Below are 11,831 nucleotides of genomic sequence, written 5' to 3'. Positions count from 1 at the left end.
TCTCCAGTAGAAGTCTCCCCATGAGTTTTCCATTGTCTCTTCTGACTGACTGACTGCCTAGTGCTTTTGAGTATCCAAGTCACTTCCAAACCCATGTGCCTGGATGCTGACCCAGAGGTGGAAGATTTCTCTGGATTTGGAACTCCAAGGTGGATCGCTAGAACATAGGATTTCAGCGGAGGCATCTTACAGAGCCTCTGGGTCTCCTGACCCACTCTAGCTGTGTTCACACAGAGCTGGTCCTGTAGACCACAGTCTTCTCCAGCTCCCTTCCTGTAGCTAGAGTTTTCCTGCCTGGCCACAGTCAGGACAAATCTCTCTCACCCGCCAGTCCCACAGCAGCTCAGACCCAACCAAGTAAACACAGAGACTTATATTGCTTACAAACTGTATGGCCATGGCAGGCTTCTTGCTAACTGTTCTTATAGCTTAAATTAATGCATTTCCATTAATCTATATCTTGCCACATGGCTTGTGGCTTACCAGCATCTTCATATGCTGTTTCTCATCGTGGTAGCTGGCAGTGTCTCTCTGACTCAGCCTTCCACTTCCCAGCTTTATTCTCCTGCTTGTCCCGCCTACACTTCCTGCCTAGCCAATGGCCAATCAGTGTTTTATTTATTGACTAATCAGCAACACATTTGCCATACAGAACATCCCACAGCACCTTCCTATCTACAAATTTCTATAGGCATGTTGCCCCTCCTCGGGAGACATCAAATCTTTGATTCACAAACACATAACCTACTTGAGAATTAGTGCCGTAAAAGCAACTGTCTGTTCTGGGGCAGGGAGACGGCTCAGTGGAACATTGCTTGTCCGCACTACAGTGCTTGTCTGGCAAGGCCATGAGTTCAGTTCCCAACACTGCCAAGAAAAAAAGAAAAATAGTTTCCAGGTATTCTCTGAGTGCTCTCTGAGACATTTTTCAGCCTGTGTTGAGTTGCTCAGGCCTAACACTTTTTGGAACCTGTAATGATGCACATTAAGCAGTGATGTGCTGCTGTTGTTTATTGACAGGTGAAGCTCTGGGCTGTATGTACATCTGTCTGCCTAAACTAGGAATGTGCACATAACAGAGCAGGAGGTGTGGGCATTCATTTTTGTCTTGAGAAGAGTTCTCTAAGGTGCTGCATGCTACCAATTGTTTCCAAGTCACTGTAGTGTTTTAGAAGATGCCCTTGGCATGTCAAGACCATGGTTGTGACAGCCAATCAGAACTATCAGGAGGCCTCTGGATACTTTTGGCCGAAATATGTCTCTCCTTTGAGACAGCTGAGTGAGATCATAGGTTTTGCTAAGGCAGCAGTTCTCAATCTGAGGGTTGCAACCCCTTTGGGGGTCAAGCAAACTTTTCACAGGGGTCACATATCAGATATTCTGCATATCAGATATTCACATTATGATTCATAAGAGTAGCAAAATTACAGTTATGAAGTATCAACGAAAATAATTTTATGATTGGGGCCACCACAACATGAGAATTTATATTAAAGGGTCAGAGTATTAGGAAGGTTGAGAATCACTGTTCTAAGGAGACTATAATTTCTGGCAATAAGATGAGGATATATAGTTCAGCATACACTTTCTTTTCAATTTAAGAGTTTACAGCTTGGGTAAAGCAATAGTCCTCACTGCCAATCTTCTTACAAAACATAATGCATAGGGTATACAAATACTAGTACCCTTAACTCTAAGCCTGTTCACACAATTAAAACCTTTAGCACATCTGTCTAGAGGCACAGATTTGTTTTTTGATGCCATATAGTATCTTTATATTTTTTCAGCTAGCACACTCACTGGTTGACCAGTCTATCACCAGTTTGTTGCATGGAGTTTACTATAATTATCAGCACATGTAAGGAAGTTGCAGATGTGTCTGCACCATAGCGATATCATTACTAGAGGATACCGGTCAATGTAGGCAGCTGTTATAATGTATCTTCTCTTTACATAGGAGTCCTTACTCTAATTTATCTGCATTTTCCTTACAACTATCCACCCACATAGTTTCCAAAATCTACCTCCTCTACCTACACAGTTTTCTCTGACTTCTCTCTTAAGCTCTTACAATAGCACTCAAAGCTGCTTTTTGAATGCATTATCTCTTCTATCATACTGTTGCCATGGTGAGCTTCGTGATACATGCTCTGCTCCTGTTATTTTTCTGTTCAAAATACTAGCAGTGGATTCTTCATTACTTGGTAATGAAATTATTCTGCCTGGCATCCAAGGCCATCTACAACCAAATACACTTCCCTCTGTTCTTTCTCCTACTCTCTATATGAGGCAAATATCTCTTAAACCTCCAGTTGCTCTTCTTTCTCAGCTCCATGCTTTGCTTTGATTTTTGCTCTTACAACATTATGTTTACTCTTTTGAGACTTTTCAACTGCCATTTCTCTTTTTAAAGGATTCATTTATTTTCATTTTATGTGTATGGGTATTTTGCTGGTTTATATGTCTGCACCATGAGCATGCATGTCTATGATGGCCACTAATGGCTAGCTCCACACTCTGATCTTCAGGTAAGACTTATTTGTTAAAGTAGAAACAAAATATCACCACATATCCCTTTTTTTGTCTAAAATAAAAAAGGTTATAACTAATATAAGAGAAACTATATACAATAATACAGTAGCTATATATAACCTATACAGGCAATAAATATATCAACAATCTTTAATCCACCTGCATGAGACAAATTCAGAGAAAATACTCCATTTTCTATCCTATCTTGGTGAGTCCAAAGTCTTGTACCTAATTTACTTTTTATTCTAACTTGCATTACCAAAACAGTGTTTAATGTCTCTCAATCTTATACATTTTGCACCTCTTTAGTGAATTTCTTTTCTGAATCTGGTAACAAAGAAAACTATAAATATAACTGCAAAGTCTTCAACTCCATCACAGACCTGAGAAGGAAATAGTATTACCTGAGTAAGCAAGAAATACAAGCAAATGACTTCCAAAAAAGTGTGGGAAATGACAGAAACAGCTGGCTTCCTGGACAGTCACCCAAGGTTCCTCTGTAATGTTGGAGCACCCATCTTCAGCCCACAGGCCTAGCATACCTGACATTTTTGTGAAGCAGGTATTCTGAAGGGCTGTTCTACCTTGTTTTGGCAAAGTTTGGCAGTTCTTTCTTTTGTGTCTTGCTTGTTCATTTGGACAGCATACTGTCAGCAGTCAAGGCAAGGGCATTTTCTTGCCCAGTGTCTAACTTTTGCCACAACAAAAGTAAACTCCATAAGGAGTTTCTTTGATGCCCATCATCTTCTCTGAAGTTGATTGGTGTTGCCAGGAGCATACACATCTCATTGTCATAAAAAAAAGAACTTATGATACTAAAACATCTTAAATGCCATATTCTGTAGATCTCTGAAGTATTTGAAGATGACCTGCCTATCTAAAATATATCTTTATTTGTCCTTGATAACATACCTAATATGACTGCAAGTTTAGTTGTAATAAGTGACTAATTACTAACCTGCATTTCCTTATTATCCTAAGTACTCGATAATAATAACTTTCAAGAACTAGAAATTCACATAACTTTGTTAAATGAGTTGTATGGGCACAATACTTTGAACAAGATTAGAAATGTGTGTGAAGTATATTCTAATAAAAATAATCTCAACTTTATATCATATACAAAGATCCATATCAACGTAAAATATTTAAAACTAGTAGTTGCTTTTAAAAGTAGATTCAGTAATCTAGCCTTTTATCCTATCTTATCTATATCCCCTTTTTTTCTTTTCAAACAAGAACCCTGAATCAAAACTCCTTTTTTTCAGCTTTTTTCCTGACTATTACCAATAAAAATTTGTAACCAATCACCTTAAATGAAGACAAATATCCAATAACCCATTGAAAGACCAAAAACTACCTATCCTACATCTTAGGAATGTGGGCATTGTGTTCTTAAGTTTACTTTCTGCTGTCTGGGGGCAATGGCATCTTTAGGGGATCCTGAAAAGAAAAATTTGGGTTAATTGGCAAGTCCTGGGAGAGGTAGCTGTATCATTTGTTGTCCAGACTTTGCAATGTAGGAAAGTGCAGGGCTTGTCTCAAGTCCTGGCTAGAATAGTCTCTGAGGTTGGATCATTTCAACTAGCCACCTCAAGATTGTCCTGAGCAGTTTGTAGTGTAAAGCCAATCTTTAGATGGTGTTTGTCAGCTTAGTGGTGTTATCATAGTCCATGTGGAATCATCATTGTGGGGGCCCCATCATCCTGTTGGAGACTTCAAAGATCACTGTTAGGCATGGTCTTGATTCATAGCAGAAAACTTAAACATTTTAAATGTCATATGCATCAGATCTCAAAGAGGTTAAAGAGGTACATCCAGAGTACAAAAAGTTAATTTCTAGTTACCTGATAGAGACTCAAACCTAAAATCATGTACAGGAAGCTAGATAAAGCCCTTTTTAGAATTAGTTAGTACCTATATAACCATTAATATAATGACAAAAAGTTCAATATATATAAAGTTTTGGGATAATATTTCTCTTTAAGAAAAGCTCTAAAGAGTTAAAATAAAAGCAAAGGATTATGAAATTAGTGGCTATATAATAGTCCCTTAATTTTTGATTTTTTTTCTGTTCCATATCAAGTGGCTCTTCTGACATGATACAGAAATTTTGCATTTTACTTTAACAAGCATGCTTGTTTTTAGAGAGGGAGAGAGCCACACTCCAACTGTAAATCCAGCTTTAATTTTTAAATGGACTGGAACTACAAAAAAAAAATTTGCTTTGGGTGTCTGTAGAGAATAGCAGAAATAAACATTTAGGAAGATTTATGAAGTTGTATCCTGTTGAAAATGTAACATAACCATAGGCCAATTTACTGTTTTTTTGAGATTTTTTTTTCTGGATAATTTATATTTTTTCTTCAGGAAGTTATATCTGATCAAATGAAATGCGTTTGTTAGTTTTATAGGTTAGTTTAGATTGAACAGCCATGCTGTTTGATGAACTATCATCTTTTCTAATCAAGAGGTCTCTCTTGTTCAGATCTAACCTTTATAATATTTGCTTCATGGTTTCCCCTGAAATCTTTGTTCTTTTCTTCTATAGCTATTCTATCATCCAGAGCAGAATGGTTTCTTACAATAGGTATTATGTTCTTTAGTTTGCCTTGGGAAGGAGTTTCCTCCATGACAGAAAACAACTGAACTAAATTTGACATGGAGGCCTGTAAGAGGCCCCTCAAGATGTTTCCCAGTGGTAAAATGTTACCTTGTTTGTCCCTTGTTGATCCACATTCATTAGTCCAATGTCTGCCTTTGCCATACCTTCTATCTACTTCAGAAAGGAGATGTGTTCTGTTGGAATTATTCTTAGAAAAAACATTGTTTCTAGGAAAGCATTGTTTATAATCTCTTTTTAGGTGACACTGTTTATCACAATTGAAACATCCAACACTTCAATTTTTCTTCAAACCTCTGGAAATCACCTCTCCTATCCAAGCATCATCATGGTTAGGAGATTCAATATTGATTATTTCTTGGATCCATTCTTCTAAGGGTGTGTGATCTTGCTTTTAATGGCCTAATTACCCTTTTGCATTGTGCATTAGCATTTTCAAAAGTGAGAGATTCAATTATTATTTGTCTAGCTTCTGAATATGGTATCATTCTATTTACTGCTGAAGTTAATCTTTGTAAGAAATCAGTGAAGGTTTCTTTTGGTCCCTGCATAACTTTAGTAAATGGCTCAATTTTCTTTCCTTCTTTTTTTAATTCTGTCCCAAGCATTCAAGGCTGCTACACAGCATAAAGCCAGGGTGTGATCATTATATAGAGATTACCTTTGTACATTAGCATAATCTCCCTCTCCAAGAAGTTTGTTTTGGGAGATTTCAATACCTCTAGCCCTACTTTGTTGTTCAATGGTCTTAGCCTCCTCCTTCCACCAGGTACTCTACTGTAATTGAGGACCAGGCTCCAATACTCCTGTAACCAAGTCTCCCCAGTCTTGATGATAATCTTATTACAAGTTGATCATGAGTTTAATATCTGCTTCACAAAAGGTGAATGCATGCCACATGAGACTATCATTTCCTTTAATTGCCTCAAATCTAACATTTGCACAGGAGCCCATTCAGCTCTTCCACAGCCTTTAGGATTTTATCTATCACTTGGCAGTTGCTATAAGCTTACAGGATAAATTAAAGTTGGCTATTTGAAAACCTTAGGATGTTCCTCTGTAGCCTTATAATGCCATGCTGAGATTGGTTCTCCTTTAAATTCCCCTGTCTGGGTCTGAATGTGATCTGTTTTAATAAGTTTTTCTAAAACTTTTATCTTGGCACTCATATTAGCCAATTTTTTTAATGACAAAACAAAAATGATCAAACAGATAATATTTTTAATTGACATTATATAGCTCCCATTGTAAAAAAAAAAGGGATCAAATTTAGCAGCAGTTGCATCAAGGGTATCAGTTTCTTCAGCTTCATCATGATTGCTAATATAATCTTCATGTACAATAGGGAGATCAAGCCGAGTTTGTTTCAAACCGATCTGAACCTCGTTTTTACTTCCTAGGTATTCAACTCCGTCAATAAAATCTTCAAAATGTAGTTTGGGGAATAGCCTATGTGCCCAGTGCTCCATGTGTCTGGTTAGTGTTTTCAAGTCTTCAGCTAAAAGACCTTTCCCCTTGAATTTTGTCTTATCAAACACATGTCTTAAGGCTGAAAGCCCTCTCTCTGAAGCTAATCTAGTGGAATCTAGCTTGGGTAGATTCTTTTTATCTGTTCTCTTTGGTGGTACAGGAACAGGTGCTCCACTCCCTAATTCTTCATCAGGTTCAGCTTCTGCAGGATCTCTCTCAGGAGAGGCTGGAGGTGGGAAGGGAGAAAAAGTGTCATCTTCTACATGCTCATAATCTGATATTTCAAACAAGCCATTCCCTTCTTGCTCTAACATCTTTTCCTCACACAAAATGGCTGCCATTGCCGAGCACACAAACAGCCCCTCTCACAAGACTCAGAAACTCTGAGAGGAGAGCTGGGAAACTTGGTTAGGATTCATGCTACAGATATCTAGTTGAAAAACATTTTGATACTAAGGTAATTTAGCAAAATAATAGTAGTAGTTTTGTCCCTAGAACCTATGAGCTTTCAAACAATGGGCGTTTATCCAAATCTACAGTACCAGCCATGACTTCCCACCTATAGATCAGCCTTAAATCTAATCATAGAATGGTTGGATACCTCTGTAACAATTATGCCACTACCTCATCTATGCACATATCTTACCAGTTGAATCATTATTGTGGCTCAGAGCAGCCACAGCTGAGAAATATTGTTAAATATCTTTCTCCAATATCAGTCTACATAAGACCTTTTAGTACTATGAAAACTAGTTAGTAGGAAAGAAGCTTCTGGGACTGTGCCAGCTTGATTCATTTTAAGCCCTATGACCAAAGTGAGTTTTCAGGAATAGGATCTTAACATCAGTTGTCCTTGCTAACAAAGACCAATGCCAGGCTGAATTATTTTATGGGTCTCTGGAATCTTCTCAAGCAACTCAAGGAAAGTTATCTTGTGTCTGGCACTAGGCTTGATGTTGGCAACCTATGGCCTTTGGGAAAAGCATTATTGCCCATGTAGGATAAGTCCATTTAAAACATCTAATATATATGTATGTGTATGTATGTGTGTGTTATGTGTTGCTGTATGTGTGTCTTAGTTCCCCCTTCCCCCTTCCTCTCCCCTTCCTACCATTCCCCTTCTGACTTGTCTCTCCCACATTATTTCTCTTCCCTCTTCATGCCTCTGTGTTCTAGTATCTCTCCTACTTAAAATTCACCCTCAATGGAATCTTTCTAGTTCCCTGACTTCAAAAGGGATTCCAAGTGAACAACCATTTTGTATAGTATAAGCACTATTCATCTACAACTTTTGTCTTTTTTTTCTCCAACTCTAATACCTAGGGCAAATTTGTCATAAACATTGCTAATGTAGAAGCAAATGATAGCTAGTGAATATTAAACTGGAGAGCAGTAAATTCAATGCAGAGAATGAAGGAAAGCTGGACTAGTCCTTAGAGCAACCCCTGAGACAAAAAGGAGGATAAACCTTCATTTGAACATAACATGCACTTTCAATTAAATCAATCTAGACTTGTTCATAACCAATGTGTCAGAATATCAAAAGGAAGATTGCACAGAGAAATTCTGAGGGAAAGCTGTGTTATTAAAATTGTATCCTGTTTGTAATTACGGTAGCACTTCCCCAAAACGAAAATATTGGCACTGCTTCCATACTTAATCAAAATTCTACACAAAACTCTGAAAAATAGTCATTAATCGTTTCAGTAATTTACACAGTATAAATTGCTATCTTGACACATATAAGAACAGTTTTGTTCTTCTTTCTCACAAATACAAACAGAATGATTTTTTTTGTCTTTCCTGATTCATGCTGACTTGTTAGGAAGTGTTAAAAATACAATTATTCATTGTTAAGTCTGTGTTATAAATAATGGCCTATAAATCACTAGAAAAGATGTTACAATGTGGAATTCACAAAATATAGTTTTAAAGGCTAGAGAGAGGATTCAATGGTTAAAAGCGCTTACTGGTCTTGCACAGGATCTGTCATGTGGTGGCTTAAAAACATCTATAACACTAGGTCCAGGGAATCTGATGCCCTCTCTTGCCTCTGAGGAAAGAGTGCACATGTGATACACAAACTTACACATGGACACAACCTTCATACTCATAAAAAGAAAATAAATATTTTTAAAAGCATGGTTTTAAGGCATAAAGTCATTATTTTGTGTGCTTTTCCATTGAACATAAAGTGTCCTTGACAGCTCTATGAATCCACTTTACACTTGTCTTTACAGTATTTGGTTACCAATAAGAAGACTTTAAAATATACAGTGGCACTTAAGACTGAATTTTTCAAAGACATTTGTAGAAGTATAGATCTCTTTTGCAATTTGTTTATTTATTTTCTTATCCTCTTTTCTCATTAAAAAGAGAAAAACTCTCTCCTAAAATGTAGGCCAAAATTTATTAGTCAGTGTAGGTCTGAGAGAATGTGGAAGCAGGTAAATATTGATTCTTCAAATGCATGGGTGATATCATATCTTAGTACTCCCTTTGACAAATCATCAACCATCATACATGAAATCAGTAGATAAGGGGTTATAGGTTCAAAGTTGTAAACTTGTTAAATTTTAATAATCAGTTTCAAAGTATATTTACTATATTTCAAGCAAAGCTCAGATGTTCAAAAGAAATTCTGATGCTTTTAAATTTGAGTTAGATCATTGTTATAAAATTCATCAGCTTTTTGGATATTTATTAAAGTGATAAAAACTTTGAGATCAGGGATATAAAACTGTCTTGATGTCTAGATTTGGTAGGTTCAAATTAGGTCTGTATTTAAGTCTTGGTCATCAGGCTTCATTGTTCAAAACTGAGAAATTTACATTTCCAAGCTAACTTTGAATTTTCATAGATGAAGAAAGTAATATAGTTTGAGAATTTCACATATTTTAAATGACGTCACTTCTGCAAACATTTAGCTAGTGCCTAAGAAACAACACTATCACTAGATGCTAACAAGTGTCTGTTACTATTCTGTTACTGATTATACCCTGGAAAGCACACAATGGCATTCATATTGCTGTTTAAGGAAAACCAGAAAGAGGAAGGGCTTTCTTTATTCCAATCTAATTGATCAGTTTATTCAACTTCGTGTCCATATCATCTTAGAGTTATACTCCTGTTTCATGAAAATCAAAGGCTTAATGAATAATTTACAAAATAGTATATATTACTTTTTGACTGCTTATTGTTTTAAGGTGACTGTGGACATAGATTTGATACTGGGTTGCAAGAACCATTGTTTTAAGGAAGGCCAAATGGTCACTCCTGAAAATACATATACAGGTAAGACTTGACAGGTTATATTTAGCAATATACAAACACACACACACACACACACACACACACACACACACACACACACACACACACACATATATATATATATATATATATATATATATATATATATATATTTAGTAACAATTATTGAAAAGTGGAGGCCAAAATATTTTAAGGAGAGCAAAGAGGGGTATATGGGAGTGTTTGGAGAAAGGAAGTAGAAATGAGAAATGTTATAATTATATTATAATCTAACAAAAATTTTAAAAAAGAAAGGGAAGCTATTTAATCAAGAAATCCCTTCATTTCCAATGATGCTTTCTGATTTTTCAGAGAAAGTATATAAAACATTAAAACTGAGATTTTTTAACTGATGCTATAATGTCATGATGCCTGTTCGCACAAACACTGTGTGAACAGTCTACCTGCTATTAGAGACTGGGCAGATAATCGTGCAGATGGAGAGATTTTCCTATGAAGAAAGATCTCTCTTCTGCATCACACGGAACTCATCTTGGATGATAAAGTCATAGGACCTGGATGACTTGATCCTTGTCTCCATTCTGCTTAAAAGAACATCAGCTGGGTCCTGATGTTGGAAAGCTGCTCCACTGTGTCAGAAAATAACATGTGGCTACTCATAGAGATGGCTGATATGCTGATACGAGCAGAGACCAGGAGGATGTCACAGACATTTAGAGGAAAAACAATAACAAAGAAACAAAAAAACTAATGATGTTGAGAACAGTATGTTAAGAAGGCAGGATTTTGTCTCAAGCTTGACTTTTTCCTTGCATTTAGACTTTGATTTTATCTTCACAATATAAGGTTAGATATAGCCACTAGAAACTTACTAAAAGGATTGTTTTTACATGTTTTTAGTTTATCTTTGAAATTTTCAAATACGGATATTGCGTACTTTTTATCATATATACCCCTCTATCTCCCCGCAGCCCCCCTGACACTGCCTTGGGATGTCTAAACAGTGCTTGTGCTCTCCTGTGTGCTTTCTCTCAATTTTCTCAATATTATGTACTCCCCTTCCTTCTCCTCCTTCCCCTCCTCCTCTTCATCTTCCTCCTCCTCTCCAGCATCTGTTATGTGGTATTTTAGTTGTTTTTGGCTTTTTTTCATGTTCCACTAGAGATCAATAAAATTCTTTCAAAATGCCACTGGCTGTGTTTTTCTAGAGAACCATCCAGTAGATTGTCATATGGACATGTGGGAGCAGGGAAGTGCATTGCCAGTGAGAAAAGTTAAAGACCTGAGGGCAGGCAACAACCCCACAGTGCATTGTATATTAACCCTGGATCCTAAAGCTGAGTATGTTCTTTAACATGCTTCTACCTATGCAAACTCAGATGACTATGCATTTCCATGTCTGTGAAGAAGGCTGCATTGTAAGCTTCATATGACGAGAACTCTGCTTGGGCAAGGAACTTCCTGATCATTTCCTCTGGCAGAGATGTGACTTATCTAAGCACCCTGTGCTCCAAGGTGACCAGAAGGTGTTCACACCAGTGTTACTTACTGCTCTGTCTTCTCCTGCTGCCTTGCAATTAATGAATGTATGGATTTCCACCTTCTTGAAATCAAAGACTTAAAATAAGCATCTATTTTCTTTTTTCTTTTAAGCCACAGGAATCACAGCACTGAAAAAGTCCAAGTCTGCCTAAGATTACATGTATAATTTTGTCTTCCTAGGAAAGTTTGCAATAAGAAGCAATATCCTTTTTAATTCTGTCACAGCCAGCCTTTCTTTGGGGATCTGGTAAAAGGCTCTTGCTAATTGAAATCTCAGGAATAGGGACTAGGAGTCAGTCAACAGCGGCAACCTGACTTTGGGGAGGCATTTACCACAGACAACACTGCTGGAAGTAAAACTTACACACTGATCCTAGAACAGGCTGAGCAA

General features: G+C 37.0%; 1 protein-coding gene across 1 annotated transcript; it reads right to left on the bottom strand.

Moving 5' to 3' along the window:
* Window positions 1-744: 744 nt before the first annotated feature.
* On the bottom strand, window positions 745-6,939 carry LOC128094977 (TIMELESS-interacting protein-like). The gene is made up of 2 exons (XM_052713608.1): window positions 6,439-6,939; window positions 745-867 (listed from the first exon to the last, which is right to left on the bottom strand). The coding sequence occupies exons 1-2, from the start codon at window positions 6,937-6,939 to the stop codon at window positions 745-747; spliced, it is 624 nt and encodes a 207-aa protein (XP_052569568.1).
* Window positions 6,940-11,831: the final 4,892 nt, after the last annotated feature.

Source organism: Peromyscus californicus, unplaced genomic scaffold (genome assembly GCF_007827085.1).
Source record: "Peromyscus californicus insignis strain IS unplaced genomic scaffold, ASM782708v3 Scaffold_4__1_contigs__length_199733344, whole genome shotgun sequence".
In the NCBI taxonomy this organism is placed as follows: Eukaryota; Metazoa; Chordata; class Mammalia; order Rodentia; family Cricetidae; genus Peromyscus; species Peromyscus californicus.
The sequence above is the reverse complement of the archived record's forward strand: the minus strand, read 5'-3'. Positions and strand labels throughout refer to the sequence as shown.

What these genes read in the sequence shown, in the direction of transcription:
- LOC128094977 (XM_052713608.1), bottom strand. Translation starts at nt 6,939, where the DNA reads ATGTTAGAGCAAGAAGGGAATGGCTTGTTTGAAATATCAGATTATGAG. An exon ending in AAGAAACTGATACCCTTGAT is followed by an intron (nt 868 to 6,438) that starts GCAACTGCTGCT and finishes TTTTCTTGGCAG; the next exon opens with TGTTGGGAACTGAACTCATG.